At 39.7% G+C, this 18669-nt stretch overlaps 2 protein-coding genes and 1 long non-coding RNA gene across 3 annotated transcripts; 1 reads left to right on the top strand and 2 right to left on the bottom strand.

Moving 5' to 3' along the window:
• Positions 1 to 63: 63 nt before the first annotated feature.
• LOC124197373 (golgin subfamily B member 1-like) lies at positions 64 to 5970 on the top strand. Its single transcript, XM_046592813.1, has 17 exons — positions 64 to 592; positions 705 to 835; positions 894 to 962; positions 1022 to 1134; positions 1203 to 1384; positions 1451 to 1565; positions 1645 to 1739; positions 1806 to 2174; positions 2237 to 2354; positions 2419 to 2667; positions 2726 to 2790; positions 2859 to 3077; positions 3144 to 3925; positions 3983 to 4351; positions 4417 to 4773; positions 4832 to 5125; positions 5192 to 5970. Exons 1-17 carry the CDS (start codon positions 553 to 555, stop codon positions 5705 to 5707), a joined length of 4083 nt encoding a protein of 1360 aa, XP_046448769.1. The 5' UTR covers positions 64 to 552; the 3' UTR covers positions 5708 to 5970.
• Positions 5971 to 6955: 985 nt separating this feature from the next.
• On the bottom strand, positions 6956 to 8809 carry LOC124197374 (phosphatidylinositol N-acetylglucosaminyltransferase subunit Q-like). The gene is made up of 6 exons (XM_046592814.1): positions 8089 to 8809; positions 7889 to 8024; positions 7680 to 7824; positions 7407 to 7599; positions 7221 to 7335; positions 6956 to 7158 (listed from the first exon to the last, which is right to left on the bottom strand). Exons 1-6 carry the CDS (start codon positions 8776 to 8778, stop codon positions 6977 to 6979), a joined length of 1461 nt encoding a protein of 486 aa, XP_046448770.1. The 5' UTR covers positions 8779 to 8809; the 3' UTR covers positions 6956 to 6976.
• A 4302-nt stretch (positions 8810 to 13111) lies between these two features.
• On the bottom strand, positions 13112 to 17531 carry LOC124197372. The gene is made up of 3 exons (XR_006876115.1): positions 17350 to 17531; positions 13577 to 13625; positions 13112 to 13483 (listed from the first exon to the last, which is right to left on the bottom strand). It is a non-coding gene; the product is annotated as an uncharacterized LOC124197372 (long non-coding RNA).
• Between the last annotated feature and the right edge of the window lie 1138 nt (positions 17532 to 18669).

Below are 18669 nucleotides of genomic sequence, written 5' to 3'. Positions count from 1 at the left end.
GGGAAGCCAACACAGCCGTGAACCGACCAGGGATCTATTGCTCTGGAAGTAGTAGTCTAGTAGGCTAGAGATTGGAACAATGACCCAAGCCAAATTCAAAGTTTTTGGAATAATTGTAACTTGCTAGCCCGTGACGTTTTAAGGCTTATTTTTTTTCATCAGGATAGAGCAGCAAACGGAATAAAAATTTGTGTCTTAAAATATATTTTAAAACGAAATTTAACAAACAAAACAAATATCAAAGATTTAAATGCTTTTCTAATTTTAGCCGCTAGAGGGTTTAGTGATACTTTTTGCCACTCTCCGATTGGTTCCCCTGCCCTTTTTTGAGATGTTAACAAATCCCCCGCGCTTTAAAATCTCCCCAACGGTTACAACAACGACGGTTACAATTCAAAGTATTCTCCCCTTCAGATTTTTCACTTCAGTCCCTTTCGAGTCGATTTAGGCGGATGACATTAGTTTTACAGTAGCCTTGTCAATCACTCTTCATTTTCTTTATTATATAATCGACTTCTGTTCTGAGATCCGTCAGTAGAGTATAATTTTAAAATGTCTTTTTCTAAGGCGAAACGTTTTGAACCTGATAAGGGTAAGTCAACAGTACCTACTTGTTTTTTTTCCCTACAAATTTGTATTCTCAACTGAAATTTGATTGTATCTTCAATTGGTTACCTTCTAACTATGTTTTCATGTCTTATTAGTTTGTGGTCCTCCTCCAACTGCTTATGATCCAAAACATCCATTTGGAACTGGAGTAATCAGTTTCCCGAAAGGAGACAGATTTCCCCAGAATTCAACACCTAATCACTTACTACCACCTCAAGATCCAATGGTAAAAAATCTTTGTCTGTTATATACTTCGTGAACTTATGATTTTCATTCTCTTCTAGATGACACGATCCCACTCTTCTTCATCAATTGGTTCCACAGACTCGACAGCCACCTCCAAGTCTGTACAGGTATGTTTTTTTATCCCTTTGAATAGTATACAAGCTTTTTCATTTGAAAAAATTTCTAGGTGAAGAAAGATCATACACACTGTAATAAACAGATTGCAGACCTGGAAAAAGAACTTAGAAATATAACCATGGAAAGAAACCAACTCTTACGAAGAAGAAATCATCCAATCCAGTTAGTAAATTTTGGCGATAAGTAGTATTTTTGATTGTATCTGATTTTAAAAATGTTTCCTTCCGCAGTGCTGCCACCCACAATGAAAATAAGGAAAACAAGGAACCTGAACCTGAACCTGAACCTGCCCAGCAAGCCCAGGGTGATCATTTGGGTGAAATTTTAATACTGAACACGACTATTCAAGAACTAAGATCAAAGCTTGAAAGTGTCAGACACCTGGAAGAGGAAAAGTCAACCCTCGAAGATGGTAACTATAAAGTAATTATTAAAAACATCAAAGCTTTACAATTTTTGTTGTTTTATTATTTGGCAGAGCGCGACAATGCCTTAGCAGACTTGGAGCTGAAGGAAATTGAAGTTGCACGGGTCATTAGCCAAATCGAAGAACTGAAATCAGTTTTCGAAAAAGAAGAAACCCTGCGATACGAGTAATATGAGATCCTGTTTATCACATATTTTATTTTCTTTTTCTTTCTCGATTCTGTTAAAACAGTCATATATTTGTAGGTTGGAAGCAACTTTAAAATTGGCTACCGATGACAAGAAGGAGATGGAACTACAAATTTCAGAATTTGGCCTCAAATTGGAAAATCTTGAAAACAGTAAGAATTGCTCAATATCCTTTTTAGAATATTCTTATTTATTTATTTATTTTTTGCTTGGTACAGTTAGGGTGGAGCTTGTGAAAGAAATAGATTCAGTGAAAGAGTCGCATGAAAAAGAGCTGGAAGCTAAGAACGTTCAACATAAAACTGAATTAGAGGAGATTCTATCAGCCAGTCGAGATCAAATTCAACAGCTGGAGAACAACTTACAGCAACTTGGAGCTGAACACGACGCAGAAAGCGAACAAGTCAAATTCGAATACGGAAGGCAAATCGATGAGCTGAATCAGAACAATTCAGCTACTCTAGCCCGACTTGTGAGTGAGCATGCTGCTCGAATTAGTGAAATCCAATCAGCTCATCAGGAGCAATTATCTCAACTTGAACTTTCAAGTGATCAGTTGGAAATGGAACGCTCACGTCTTCACCAAAGTAAGCATGGTAAATAATAACTTATAAACTGACTGATATTAATTTAAAAAATCTTAAAATAGAATGCGAAGAAATCGGTGTCACTCTTGAAACTAAACTTGATGAAATTGAAACGCTGAAAACGCAGCTAGATGTTGCTGAAGAGAAACGGGAAACTAGTCGTGCACAAGCTGAAGAAAAGTAATAGGCATAATTCTTAATTGCGTGTAATTTAATTCAGAGACTAACTTTCTCCTGTTATTAGATTTCTTTCTATGAAACGATCCCTGGAGTTGGATATCGCTGAATGTCAAGTGCGTTTTGAGGAACAACGCCGGATCGCAGACGAAAAACTCCGTTTAGACTACGAAGCGAAATTGACCACACTAGAAAGCAAACACCTTGAACTTACACAGCAACTGCTAGCCCAACAAGCCGAGTTTGAAGAAGCCCATAAAGCCCATTCCATTTCTTGCGTTCAGTATGAAGAACAACTCAAGAGATTAAATGATAAGTATGTCCATTGTAACAAGTATAGTTGAATGTTAATCCTAATCAAGTTCTGTTTACAGTAACCAAACAGAAAAGGAAATTCTGATGTGGCAAATGAGTCAGCAAAGAGAAAACCTGGAACTAGGTAATGAAAATGCTCATCAAAAATGTCTCTAAGTCTGTCTAATTTGATTTGTGTATCTTATTTTACAGAACTTAAAGCTGATTTTGATCGACGCCTTGAAGAGAAAGAGTCCGATTTTGAGCAGCAGCGTAAAACTTTGGAATCTAAACTTAACCAATCAAATGCAGACCACGTTAACCAGGTGGCTACTCTGGAATCCAATCACAAGATCCAGCTGAGCAATTATCATGAACTACACGAAGCTGCGCTCGAGAATTTGGATCGTGAAAAGAATGACATACTTGAAGGTAGGAATGTCAGTTTCTTTCTTATTTGAACGCAGTAATTTAAATTTTGCTTAATTTACCAAACAGGCCGGGCATTGGTTGAGAAGATTTTGCATGAAAAAGAAGCTGAAATTGAGAAAGTCACCAACGAAATGAAAGCTGCTGTCGAAAGGCTCGAGCTGGATATCAATTTGCTTCGCGAGAGTAATAATAAGTTGGTCGAAGATATCGTTCGTGTCGAGAAAGAGCGACAGTTGTCTGAAGAAAAGACGGAGATTGAATTGGTGCAGGTGAAAGCTCAAGTCGAACAAGAAAAGACATCACTGATCAAATCCTACGAAGATGCCATCGAAGCCATTCGTACAGATTCTACCAACAAGGAGGAGCACATCGCGCAGTTGGTCAGCAAATTGTCCTTGACTGAAGAGAGTTTGCAGAAACAGTTGGCGGAGAAAGAAAAACAACTTGAAGAGGCTAGTGTGATGCACCAAGACCAATTAGACAAAATTTCCAGCCAACATCGTCAAGAAGTCCAAAGCCTCCACAGGGATTATGAAAAGGTTATCGCCGTCAAAGTAGATCAATTCCACGTTGAAAGCGAACAGTTGTCTATCAGTCACCTAAAAGCAATTGAGGATTTGCAAAGCCGCAGTTCAGTAGAGCTCCAGGAATTGCAGGACGAGTTCCGCATGACTTTTAATGCACTTGAACGAAAATTGGCAACAGAAAAGGAGGATCTTGCACAGGCGCATGCCAAGGAGCTTGCAGATTCAAGAAACAGTTACGAAGAAAAGATTGCTGTAATCACGAAACATCACGAAGGTGTTATTGAAGTACTCAACAAAAACTACGAAGAAGCCATGGACAATGTAAAAAAAATTCTAACTTATTTTGATGACATCTCTCATGTTCTTTTAATTTTTCAGGGTCAAGAGCTGCAGCAAAGTTTAGACTACCTTCGTTTGGAATTTCAAGCTGTTCTGGCTGCCGCAGAAGCTAAAGAGACGCAGCATAAAGCAGAAGTCGAGAAAATGTCTCACACGATTCAGTTTAAAGAAAACGAGATCACACACCTTGGTGAAACTCTTCGCCGTCGTGAGAAGGAGACGGCTGACGAATGGATTCAACGTGAAACGAGCATCATGTCCCAACTAACTGAACAGAATCAAAAATCTGTGGAAGAGTTTGAGACTCGCTTACAAGAAATTCGTGCCGAGCTTCATAAGGCGAAAGAAGAAATCGGAAAGGTGGCCGAAGAAAGAGATGCAGCTCGTGACGACATCGCTGTGCTTCAGGTTGGCGCAACATACTTACTTTTGGAGTAACTTTTTGTCATAGAAATTTTTACTCTGGATTTCAGGTGCAGACTGAAGCTCAACTCGCTGCTCTGAGTGAACAGCACGACCAGGAGCGAGCAATGCTAGTTGAGAAACTGTCAGTTCAAACTCGTGAAATTGAGGAAATCAACAGCGCCAAGATTCAAGACCTTCAGGCTCAATTGGTCGAAATTCAGAACGCATTTAGGGAGTTTCGCTGGTCAACCTCGCGACAGATAGAGCAGATGGAACACGATCACGAAGAAGCGGTCTTAACAGCCGTTCGCGATGCTCTAGAGCCGGTCGATAGCGAATTAGAGTCCCTTCGTAAAGATCGTGAAGCCTATCTTCTCCTTCAAAAGGAGTATGCGGATCTTCAAGCCCGTATCGAACCTTTCAGAGTAAGTTATTCAATAAATTATTCGTTTGAATCATGAGGTTATTTGAATTTTGTCTCAGGATCAACTTGAAATGTACGAAGCTGAGAAAAAGGCACTACTGAACCAGGCTCTTTTCGCTGAAAACTCTATGGCTTCCCTCGCCTCCAAGTACACCCAGCTTCTGGGTCACCAGAATAGCAAACAGAAGATCCATCACTTGGAAAAGCTCAAGCAAGACATTTTTTACCTCCGTAAAGAACTAGCGGAGAAGAACCTGGCCTTAGAGAAGGAAAAGAAGGCCCGTCAAAAGGCCGACGCCCGAGTCAAGGAGTTGACTGGCCAGAAAAAATATGATCCTGCCGAAGCCTTCAAGGTAACAATTTCTCCGAACCCCTGAAGTATAGAGCATTTTAAATAACAATTTACCTTTAAATTTAAGGTCCCGGAAAATCCTGTGGTGATTCCAGTTGTCAACAAAGCACCACCCAAACTGTCAAGTGGGGCTAAACCTACGGCCACTCCTGCTCCAACAGCCGAAACAAAAGAAACTGCTCGACAGCAGCGCAAGCCATTGCGTCCCCAGGTTCATGCAGGCACGGGATTCTTCTTGTCGATGGATGACGTCGAAAAGGAACGAGTGGATATGGAGCGAGAGAAGCAGCAGCAGTTGGAAAACCGCCGGAAGGCTGCTGCCAACTTCGACGCATTTGATGTCGACTTTGGATCAAGTTCCAGTCGCCGGGAAACTTTCAACGTCCCGGCAGCGAAGCAGTTGAACGTGACCCGAAGTGTCAATGATGCCAAGCAGAACAACAAGGAGAACATCAATCGCGGGCTGTTCCCCAACGACATATCTGATATTTCCGTCTCCGATGAAATGGTACTGAAGAACAAGTTGCTAACCAAGTCCCGTGTTGAAAACCTTACTTCAACTCCATTGCAGAGACACACTTAAAATAACAAAATCCCTTATTTTTGAAAATTAGTGGAATCCGTTGTCGTTTCTATCCGCCATTCTTTTTTAAAATTTCTATTCAGTTTTTCATTTATCTTCCATGTCTGTCACACACTCATACCTCTTATTTCAACAAACAAATAATCCATCTGCCAATTTTAATTCTTATCTTTTTAAGTAAACCTGAAATAACAATAAACTCGATGTTCTACGAAAAATAAAATTAACTGAGCGTAAATCATACACAATCTGATACTGAAAAATCTGCGTTTTTATTCGTTTTCAAAATCAGTTTTGTACTTGTGTAGGTTCAAGCTGAGTGGTACGAACTTGGCTTATATGCCTAGCCGATTGATTCTAGTTTAAAATATTTATTAGGTATGATTAACATACGTCTGGTATTTACTGATCATCAATTACGGTGGCAATGTTTGGAAAGTCGTGCGCAAACAGAAACTGAAAGGTAAGTAAATCCAAGGCTGCTTGTGAACACATCTACGTAAAACTTAAAAAAAAACACCTGTTTACTTTTCACTGCCAGGTGTGGCTGCTGAAGATTAAAGGTCGCTAGAGAGTAGAGATTCTAGAACAGAAGGGACGGACGGCGTACGTGGACACAGCACAGTCTGTAAACTTAGCACACCCGCGCAGTTGTTTAAGCACATCAGAAAAACGCGATAAGAAAATGACATTTCCTAGCTACTGAAGAAGCTCCCCTATAGTAAACAATACTTGAAACATTAATTCCTTGACAAACGGACGACTTGGCTACCGTGTGATTGACGTAAAAGCGACTGCACAACTCTAGCCTCTGATTGAACTTCATGACTCAATCACTGTCTGGCTCTTCCACAGATAATTTAATGATGCATGAGACAATTGCGATTGTGAACACTATAAGACAGGATAAAGCTACGCAGCTTAACACGGACTTAGCGACGCCGAGAAGAAACACAGAAATCAACAGCGCCAGTGCTAATATTTGACGAATTTTTTAACGATAAACTGAAATTCATGGGGATCATATGGATTTATTAATTGTTAAAACAAACAAGTCCAGCCATATTGTTTGCTTAATGCCAAAGGTAGCTATTTTTAAAGAATGCTATATCATTCCCTATTGTTGTTACCGCGATAGATAGAAAAGAAAAGTTACAACAACAAGTCAAGAATGAAATACCGTTCTTCATAAATAAATTCTAGGTCAAGTCTCACGACGTCTTTTGAGGAAATCCTTTTCTGGGATTCTTTCGTTTCGAGCACATTTTCTTATATAGGATAAATCAAGTCACCTGAAACCATTTCATTCAGTCGCTTGGCCCAATTGACACCAGGATATTCCGGGGCGGATGGATTGAGCGAGCGCCGCATGCTTTCCATTAGCGGCAACTTAGTCCAGACTAGTTTCAGTGTGGAATCTCTGCCAGGAATTACTTCGAATAGGACGTCGCCTGTAAATGAAAGATGTTCAGTTTATTAACCAAATACAAATATTTTGAAAAATTCGATTTACCGGCCAACGATGGTGATCCGAGAATCCAGAGTAACAACGAATAGCTAGGTAGACTATTGATTATCCAAATAAGTCGTCTGAGTGTTCCTTGAAGAAACAGTACACAGAGTCGCAACTGTAATTACATTAAAAGGGATTTAATGGAATAATGAGACTGCAGTACAATGCTAAGGTAATATGTCGTACCGCAAGAAAAACGACGTAATAGACTAGAAGGGTTGGCAGAAGTAGAAGCAAACTTGAGAAGATGAACATGCCGACACAGAGCTGATCCCACGAAAAATCACCCGAGTCGTATCGTGAGCGCAATGGGTTCCATTTACGTCCGCCAAACATTCGCAGTGTCGACCCAAGTCCGTGGAGAGTAATACCGTATAATCTAGAATTGATCGACACAAAATGAAAAATAGGTTATTAAAAAAAAATACACAAACTATTTTAAAACTGGAATGGTAGTACCTGGTTGCATAGACATAGAAACAGTAGCAGTGAAGTGAGGCCATTGTGATCAAGTCACTTAAAAGGGCCATCTGGAATGAAAGCCCAATTAGGCCAACAGTCGATGAAATAAATATGATGGTGGACACAATAGGCTTGATGATATCTGTTTGGTAATAAAGAAATATAATGAGGTGTTAATTTTGTGTTTTACTGTTTTCGATAGTTACCTATATATGTTTTCCACAAGTAGAGATGGTAGAGAAAGAACTTGCCCAGTACAGTGGACAGAGGTCTGTTGAGTTTCAGTCCAACAGGAACACCCATTAGCCATTCAATGAGCAGCTGAAGATTGTCAGCAATAACCTGCATATCAATTTGATATAAATTAATAAATAAAACACAAGAAAAAACACAAAAAAAAAAATACTTTGACTGATTCAAGAAACATTTCCAAAACTTCATTGGCTCCACCAAGGGAATGAAACATTCTGACAAAGCAAAACCCAAGAAACAGGTCGATGAGCATCATCAACAATAGGTTGGTGGAGATCAACTCTGACCGACATGATCTCCAGGCTCTCCATTGAAGTGCTCTCTGTCGTAGCTGGAGGACAACCTTGGAGTGGTTGAAGACAGATTCTGTGATCTGTTGGTGGCTAACTTCTTCCCGTTTGACACCAATGTTGTGACTCAATCTAAGGAGACTACCTAGTTCACAAAGGCACTTTGAATTCTTCCAGTCTTCATTCCGTTCCAAAATTTCAGACTGCAGGAAACTTTCATCGTAGAGAACCAACAAAGCTTGTGACATGGGAACATGAACACCAGCAACAACAGCACTTTCTATTTTAGGGTGGTGATTTTCTGTTATCAAATTAATCCAGTATGGAGATTTGTTTCGACTTGAATTATCTTCAGTGTTCCATGTGCCGATCGGCTCAAACTGGTGAACGGCATCTTCCTCGAAAGAAACGACGTACACATTCAAGCAATTATAATAACTCTCGTTGGGTTTCACGACACCATAAATGAGCCCAGATTTCTTCGTTGGAATAATCGGAAAATAGACAAAAATCTGTCCATGATCGTCCAGCCGGTGTTGTTGTTGTTGTTCCATGCTGGCCTGTCATAGAATAATTTCCAACGTATTTCCTCCTCTCGCCGTCAGATGGTGCGAGCGATTACGTCAGAAATTCGAAATCGATTGAAAAATGGTTCAACTCGAAAAATAAAAAAACTTACTAACTAGTAACTATACTCCACTCCTATAGGATTTGAATACGAGTGTCGGTTTCAGAGACATCACAAAGACTTGCCTCTCCACATTGTCAGTGAACTAATAATATTCCAAGTGGCAGCCGTCAATGAGTTGCAAATGACGATCTTCTATGGCAGTGCACACAACCAAGAGCCGCCCGCCAGAAGGCCGAAAAGGGAAAATCTTTGACCCGGGATGCCGCCCGCCCGCCCGCGTAATCTCAATTATAAAAGGCCTCTTTTCTTGCTGCATTCGGAGAGGCTGTCAAAGCCGAGCTTGGTAAACCTTTTGATACTCTCTTTATACTCTCGTTTCTCCCCCCCCCCCCCTCTCTCTCTGCGGAGCCCCCATTTGCATACGGACATGCAAATAGGCAGCCCGCTATCTCCGATACGGCCTCGCCCTTTTTGAAGTGCCACACACACACACAGACGATGATGATGAGACGATGGGTCCCAGTTAGACACACACAAAAAGAACATCAGACAGAATTTGAAACACGCGCGGGAATTCCAAAATAATAATTCGATGATGAAAACTAAAAAGAGGAGGACCCGGGCTCTCTCCTCGCCCTGCGTCGTATATGCATAATTAGCCATTAGCCTAACAGAGAGATAATACGACGAGCCAAACTCTTTTGCCAGTGTCCCGTTTCCACCTCTAGACGCTAAATAGCAAGCTAAATAGTCGCTTTAAAACTTGAGTCGAATTCGAATAACGCGCCCGCGCGCCCATTTTATTGTCCATAAAATATTATCCCCCCTTTGATTCGAGTTTGTGGTTATAATTTCAACATTTTACGGAAGGTCTTTGTGATGGGACGGGACGTGCGAAAGGGAATAATTTAACATTATTCATCGATATATAATGTACACGGCAGCTCATTTCAATATTAGATAGTATACACCAGCGCCGGTGATGTTTTATTCCCTTGATTTTCAATGGCGCGCTGATGACTTTGCCGCGCGACTGGTGGCGCTGACACGTTCAAATCTACGCGCCACTTTTTGATGGATGGCGGACATGGCGCCATTACCCAAAAAAATATACAAAGTCTCTTTTTTTCTCTTTTCTTTTCGTTACACAAAAAAATAAAATAAAATTTAAAAATTGAGTTGATGATGTCCAGTAAATAAAAATAGAATTCAAAACTATCCCTATGATCACGCCATCTCTCGTAAACACATGTCGCAAGTGACCAACCCAGGTAGTCTAGTACAGTATATTTTGCGCCGACTTTAATTCCCTAAATCGCTTTTGTTATATAATGTTCTCCAAGATAAAAAAGAAAAGAAGTTCAAACTGATTGTTATTCAAATGAAGCGCGGGCACGCTCTCTGTGCAGCTCGCGCGCTATAGGCGGATTCGTTCGTGTTATGTGTCACGACGCTTTTTTTTTAATATAATAATATTTCCAGAATTATGCGCGCGGCGGAAAATGTGTACGTGTGTACACGAGAGGAGACTCGTAGCAGCGGCGGCGGCGGCAGCGGCGTCAACCTGGCATTATCTATGCTAATCAGATCGAGCGCAAGCCACAGCATACAGCCGCCCGCTCTCTCTCAAACCAACCCACCCACCCGACAAAAATAGGAAGGCGAAATGGGTGTATGCCCTTCAGCTACCAGCATTCTTCATCATCATCATCATCTGTTTTTTTTTCTTCCTTCTTCTTCTTCTTCTAGGAGGTTCGCCAGCCGCCACTGACCCATTACATGTCTCTCTCCGCGAGCTCTAGCGGCGCAGCACACACACACATAAGGTGTTCAGTCCAACAAGTATCGGGAATATATATACATTTATATCTGTGAGCAACCTTTTCGGGTCTCTGAATTACCTATGCGCACTCCTCCCTGGATGTATTTCAACTTGCCCTTTATTGGAATCTCATTATGTGTATCATTTTTTTGAAAATAAAGGGCGGCAACATTTTTGGGATTTTTAAATTTGACAAAAAATTTCAAAAAAATGGCGATTTGAATTTTCGCGCTGAATTTTTTGTGGAGATGAAAATCGAATCAAAGATGATGTCAATAAAATGTTAGGTTCAAAAAAGATAAACAGAGAAGGAAGAAGAAGAAAAAATGGGCGGAGTTGATGGTTTTGTCGTGCGGGCGTGATGGCCCCTGTCTCTTTTTTTCCTCGATCGAACCGAGCGCAACAACATGGCCGGTGTGTGTTCCCCCTGGGTCGTGATCATGGCCGCCGATACAGGGGCTCGTCCTTTCTTATATATTTTATGATATGAAATGCGCGCGCGCTCCTTTAATAATCCACACACACACACAGGGACATCACGAAAATGGATAAAATATAGAAGAGAAGAGAAGGAAAAAAGACCAAAGTTTCATCATCATCATCATCCGGGCTGTTGTTGTTGGGTTGTTGTTGTTCCTGGCTGCTGTTGTTATATTACGATTGATTCGACTCTCTCTCTAGTCTCTACTCTTGTAGGAGACCCCCTTCTTCTTTTTCCATCTAATGACAGGGTCATCCGTCATCGAATCAGCTTCTACATGTTCTTCTTAGATAGAAAATGTTTCTTTTTGGACTTTAATTTTTTGTGCTTTGAATATTCATCCGCGTCTGGATTTCTTAAATCTAATCGAAATTTTGTTTGAAAAATTTTCCGCGTTTATTTTTGATTTAAAAAAAAAGATGACGCGATTCATTTGAAAAAAACGAAAAGAATGTTTGGCGTGTCTGGGCTAAATATCGGAGACCCAATTTTTCATTATCTGGTATTTTTTTTTATTTTATTTTTTTGACCAGGAAGAAAATTAAAGGACCGTAGGCAATTAACTGGCGAAAAGGAGGGGGGAAATCATCTTAACGATTTGGTCGGCCTATAAAAACGCATAGGCCCTTCAACATTTTCTTCTTTTTTTCACAGTTTTTTATAATGATTGAAAGGCCCCAAAAAGAAGAAAAAGTTGGGGTCAAGTCTGACCACCGCTCGCCATCCCCAACAAGAAGAAGAAGAAAAAACATTTTTTAACGAGTGAAAGACAAAAAGCTAAGAAGAAGAAAAAAGGGTCTAATATTATAATACACATTATTGTGCTGTTGCTCGAGCCAATAGCACAGCCAGCCCCATTTAGGACCGGTCGGTCTGGAATAAGATCTATCGGGGGTTTTTGTGGATATGATGATCCATCCGGACGGAATCGAAATGTCGACGGGTGGTGGTGGTATGGAAGGGGGTGAAAACAAGAAGAAGGGCCCAAAATATTATTATTTTTCTGGGGGTTGTGTGTCCGCGCGTTTTCAGAGGTTTATACATGTTTTGTTTGGGGTCGATCTGTCGCTATAACTCTTACGATATGGCGCCGCACAGTCGTATATTATTATTACCTTTCGTCCCCTCTCTGAAAATATATTTTTCTTTAACTTACAAAAAAATTAAAAGGAAAATAAAATCAGATTTGACTCGATTCTTTTGGACTGTCCTCGGTGATTTAGTTGTTCATTAAGCAACGCAGCAGCACACACGATTGGATTCAAAAATTGAGATGAAGGTTTATCGCGGTAAATTGAACCGATCGGCGATTTTATTCGTGTAATCGTATCGTCTTTGATGACGTCTTTATGGGATGTGGTCTCAAATGGCTGATGATGTTTTTGAAATGAAGACAAACCACGCGAAATAACATTTTTCCAGAGAGAGAGAGATAAGAGGCGCAGCAGGACTCCCCTTCCTATCATCTGCCTATAAGAAAATAACAGCCAACACGGACCCAATTTGAAACCGAGTTATTATCTCTCCTAGCTCCGTTTACCAGAAATAACTCAAACTAATAATATAATAACCTTGCATTTAAAAGAAGAAGAGCGAGCCGCTTTTAAGGCTCAAGAGTGTGGCGTGGGCGTGGGAAATCAGCCCTTATTACAAACAACACTTTTTTTAGAAAAATTAAAATTGTGGAAAAATAAAATTCCTGGTCAAAAGCCGCTCTCACCGCTTGTACATCTTCATCGGTTTTTAAAAATTCGACTAATATCTCTTTGTGATTTTGTGTAAAATAATGTAATTTGATTCTACCGGGGAAATAATGAAATTTGATCGCAATTTACCACGTAATCTAAATCCACTTTGTATCGATTGATTTATCGAAGGTGGTAAGAAATTGTGTTTGATGCGATTTCAAACTTAGAGAGAAAAAAAAGAAGCGCGTAATTTGAATTTCCCCCCAAAAAGAAAATATTAGTTTTTTTTATTTTCATTTTTTTATTGTAATAAGAAAACAAAAGAGGAGCGGACCCCCTGGCGGATCCGTGTTGCGCCCTTTTTTCTTTCCTTACATTCACGGTTTTCTTGTTGTGTGCTGGACTGTCGGCACTATATATCGCTCGCGCGTGTGCAACCCCGTCCATTCCGTTGGCCCTTTTTTTTATTATTATTATTCCTTTTTTTCTTTCTTTCTTTCCTTTCGTTCTCTCTCTCCACCGGGGTCACACAGCGAGAAGGGACGACGAGAGAGATATACAACTTCTTTTCTCATTTACATAGACACACCATCATCACGGCTGCAGTGAGCTCCCGAGTCCGACTGAGATATGCCGACTAAGGCCAACACAACCACAGACACAAAAAATAGAAGAAGAAAAATGAATTATTCATCGGGCGGGAAATATAAATAATAATAATAATAATAACCCCGGTGATGCTGGCAGCAGCAGCGGTGATCAGGTCGACAGTAACACATCTCCAAGAAGGAAAGAAAAAAGAGAAAAGAATAAATATATATCGGATGATTTAAAATGCGACACACACTACAAAACTATTTCAGCGCAGGTGGACGGGTAAAGGAAGAAAAAAGAAATTCCCGAACTTCTAATTATCACGGAGCACATCGATCAAATGTATAATAAGTGTATCATGTATATCAATGTATGGGGAATTCTCCGATTAACATGAAAAACGTGAAATGGGTCCTGTATATATTTTTGATTGAAATGGCCGATGGTTTCTAGCGGTTAACGAAAAGGGACACCATTTATCCCCTTTTGAAAGATCCTCCGCCAAAATCCAATGCGCTTTTGTTTTTTGAATTTTATTTTTATTAGAGAGTTTCTCCTTTTTATTTTAAATTCTAAACTGTGGTGGTGTGTCGGGGAAAACTAAAGAACCTTTGGGATAGTTGAGGAAGAACTAAAGGTGACTGAGTTATATAGGGATAGAAGAGAGAGAGTATATTAAAAAAGAAAAGAAAAGAAAAGAAGTTGCTTTTTATTCTTCTTCTGGGGGAAGCCATTCATCTCGCCGTAGACGACAGGTCCACTCCCGCCCACTTCTCTCGGCTCTTTTTTTTCCTTTTTTTAATTTTATATTTTGTTTTTTTCTTAGACACACGACCGTGTTATTCCGAAAAGGTCGTGAAACATTTTTTTGGGGTTTTTTTTTGGGAGGAAAATGAAATAAAATTCTTGGACTATTTTAATGAAAATGACGCCCTCTACACATTTTCTTTCTGAATAAAAACTTTCGTTTGTTGATGATGATCACGGAAATGTTTTATTTTTCCTCTGGGAAAAAATCTAAAAAAGATTCTCCCCAAGCAAAAGACCCTTTTCACCCCTCGCAGCATCTCCCGTGTGTTATCACCAAAGCACCTGTTATATAGGGGTGAATTTTTATATGTACTAGCATATACATTCGCGGTCTTTTTGGGGTGTTTTCAAGATTTGTTAAGTCTCCCCCCCACACCATTTCTTTTTCCTCAACTTTGACCACTATTTTCACACACAGGTGACCACCCGCGTAACCATTTTCAAGTGGAGGGGGGTTTTATGGCTCATCTCTCTTAAGACAGTTGCCGCTCTCCGTGTTTTATTTTTATTTTCGAAAATGTTACACTTTGATTTCTTCCTACTATTTTTCAGGCTTTTAATTGTTGCGGAAATTTCACGTCTAGTTTTTTTTTTAAATAAAGTTATTTTTCGAATTTTCCCGCCGATTTATTTGAAATAAATAATACAAAAATAAGACTGGTGATAAATGACGTAATAATATACGTTTTGATGTTTCTTCCTCGTTTGATTCCGTGAATTATTTCAAGGTTTTTTTTTTTATTTTTGATTCTTATTTTCACTTTGGCTATTTATAAATCCATTGGGTAATAATCCGCGTGTGTGTGGCACAGATTTGCATAGTCAAAGATATGTTTTTCCATTTTACGGCAGCCTACAGCACCCCGCTACTATTTCCATTGACTTTGGTCTTCACCCAAAAAAAGAATTCAATTTCCTTGTTTTTTTACGATTTATCTTTTTTAATTCAATCAATAAATCTTCCCTTTTTTTTTCTCTTGGCTCCAGGCTCTAGCTGGGGCCCGAATCGTGTTGATGTTATAAGACACACACACACACACGCAAGAGAGAGAAAAACGGGGCGCTTCTTTTTTCGTTGATGAAATTCCCTTCTTGTTTGTCAAGAGACGTAAAAAAAGATGAGAGACAGCAGCCGAGCGTCTTAGTCTAAGAAGAAGAAGAAGAAGAAATTTGGACGACAAGACGACGAGAAACGAAATGAACGAGGAGAAGACCCTGGCCACCATTTTTCCGCGTCTTGTTTATTGACAGAGCGCAAAAAAGGAGAGTGAGCGACGAGAGCTAGCCGCTCGTGCTGCTCCTGCTTTTCCTTATATTCCGTCCTTTGGCTGATGATGATGCACAGCTCTATAGAGCTTACTCCCCCCCCCCCTTTTTTTTTTACCGGGTACGGATGGATGGATGGGTCGACCGGTTTCATCATCAGCAAGGGGCCCACCCCGGAGCAGTCAACATGAACCATCGGCACACACACACACATTTTCACGATAATTTTAGACATTTCTCTCTTTTTTAATTTTAACGTGTGTGTGTATGCCAAGGCAGTCGTCGTTTGTCTTTTGTTTGTCTCTTTCGTCCCTCGCCGAGACACCCGAAGGGAAGAAGAAGAAGAAGGAGAAGGAAAAAATGGGTCTATATATTTTGTTTTGTTTTGTTTATATATTTATCGGAATGGACGTCGTCGTCGTCGTACGTCGTCGTTTCTTACGGTCGCCGGGATCGCTCTATTCCCCCCCGCCTTTTCATTTTTGGGTCCTTTTTTTCAAAAACTCTCATGGCGACCCCAAACGCAAACAACAAAAAAAAGGAGGAGGACCGGCGGGAGTCGAGAAAAAGACCAGATGTGCTGTGCTTCTTCCTTTATTTTTCTTACGTGTACATAGACCTCTGTATAGCACACACAAGTCTTACGTCTTCCATCGAACACGATGACACAACTTGAAATCGACAATTTCTCTGTCGAAAATCAAATTTTTGAAAATTCAAATTTCGCGCTTTAAAAAATTTTCAAAACGGACCCTGGGCGAAATCACGACGTCAATAGCAAAAAGAAAAAACTGTCACGCGTTCCAAAAATATTTTTTTCCCCCCGTTTGGAATAACAAAAATGTGATTTTCAACAGCCGCGTGAAAAACAAAACAACGTCTCTTTTACTTCGCGTCTCTCTCTCCCTCGGGCGACGACGTCCCCCTTATTTCTTTTTTCCCCCCCAGGATAGAAAATGCTTGTGTATATATAAACATTCACGCGAAAATTAAAAAAAAAAGAGAATATTAGAAGAAAAAATAAGGAAAAAACAGTTTTTTTTTATTTTAAAGAGACTCTGCAGCAGCACGCGCTGGGGCCACACACAAAGCTGCCAGCAGCCCAGCAGCTGGAGAGAATAAGTGGCCAGGCTGTGGGGCTGGGCACTGGTTATATAGCGAACTGCACGATTTTTATTTTTTAGTTCCCTTCTCTGTATAGTCAACTTCTTCTTTTTATTACTATTATTTGGTTGTGATTTTTTTTATTATTATTTTTAAAAAAAAGGAAAAAATAGGAATTTGAATTTAGCGCCAAAAAATTGATTTCGTTGATTGTGGTGGCAACAGCAGGTGTGTTACACGATAGGCCTATAAGGGGGAAATTTATTATTTTTCTACTGGGTTTAGCTCTTTGCTAACTTGATCTGACACGTTTATAATGACTTCTGGTCTGGCTATGGTTACCGCTATGCGGCGCAGGTATTTGACTAAATGAGCCTGGCGAGGATAATAAGAAAGAATCGTGTAAAACTTCAAATTTGATCGTGTTGGAAAAATGATTCGTAAATGCCGGTGTGGTGGCAGGTCCCTTTTGGTCGTACAATTTTCTAGTTTCACTTTTTTAAAAGAAAAACCCAATAGACAAAGTTTGTGAGGTACAAAAACAAGCCTGATCTCTAGTCGTTCTACAAATGAGTTATTATTTAATGAACCCTAACTGAGTCAATAAAAATGCCAAGTGAAAACAGATGCAGTCAACCGTCTAGCTCAGGAATAAACGTACTCCGTAACGATTGATAATCAACGCCACCAAACATTCGAACAGGAAGAATAGAGATAAGTTTTTCCTACCTTTTAGCCTGAGAAATACGGCCAGGCATCCACAGTTGCTCCGGTTGCTCCACCCGGATGTCGAAACGTTGAATCCACCAGGCGGTATAGGAAAAGGGTGTCCTTGTGAATACGTACTCGATGACATTTCAAGAAGAATAGATCCGTAACATTGGCAGTTTCTCCAACCAATTGGGATGTTGTTTATCTAAATGAGAAATGAAAACTGGGTTTACGGAAAAATACTGACAAAAACAACAAGTAATGAAAAGTGGAAAATGAGTGAGTGGGTATACCCTAATTGTTCATAAACATGAGAATTATGCATTTGTGCCAGTCATGCATCATTAAATACATAGCAGGTCACAAGAATAAAAAGTAATGAAAATCATTACCCAAGCGATGATGCTGATATTGTTGTAGATGACAGGTCAATGCCAGCAAAAGCGAAACTGGCATATCTTTATATTGTGATGGCTTAGGCCTGAAATCTGCACAAAGGAAAAGGTTATGTAGTGCAAACAAACTGCCACACATCGACAGGGGTCTTACATGATAAATGCTATAGTCCAGGAACTAACATTTTACAGGTTTGGAACAGGTTCACCTCTCCTATTTAAACTCCCATATTCACTGTGTTTGTACTCTTTTAGTTTTATTCACCTGCCAAACAGCATGGTGTGGCGAGCATGGAGAGCAGCAACACCACGACCACATTTTCATTGTTCACACACGACGAGCACATTTTTGTAATTTTATTTGTTACCTTATTATTCGTGCAGCCACGTGCACGTTTCCAAAATAGGGATCGTTTTCTTTTTTATTTGTAATCTTAAACTTTGAGTCTTTTACTTTACGAAAATGGTGAACCAAATTAAAGCAGACGACACTAATCTTGTAATTAGCCATGCAATTAAGATATCGATTATCGATATAATTCAAAATTGACAAGATCAAAGTAAAAATTTGGATAATAGTCATAATACATTAATACAACATCTTAAAAATTGGATATCGTTTCGAAATGTAAATGATTCACAGTCTGTAGAATTGTGATGAAAACGGTACCTAATAAACTCTTACAACTTCCAAAATAATTTCACTATATACCTGGTTACTAATTCCTATTTTCAAAAAATAGTTAAATCTTATCATTTTAAGTTCATTAGTAGAATTTCCAATGTTACGCTCCATCTTCCTACGTTGATACAAGATTCAAATTTAGCGCCAAAAAATGTCCTTCCGCATCCGCATCCAATCGACATCGATTGAATATTTTAAAATCATTATTCCTTTCTCGACTATAATAAAGTCATACAGCAGATAATGACAGAGTGCATA

The sequence above is a fragment of the Daphnia pulex genome, chromosome 7, assembly GCF_021134715.1.
Source record: "Daphnia pulex isolate KAP4 chromosome 7, ASM2113471v1".
Taxonomy (NCBI): Eukaryota; Metazoa; Arthropoda; class Branchiopoda; order Diplostraca; family Daphniidae; genus Daphnia; species Daphnia pulex.
Note: the sequence above shows the minus strand (reverse complement) of the source record. Positions and strands in the feature narration are given on the sequence as shown.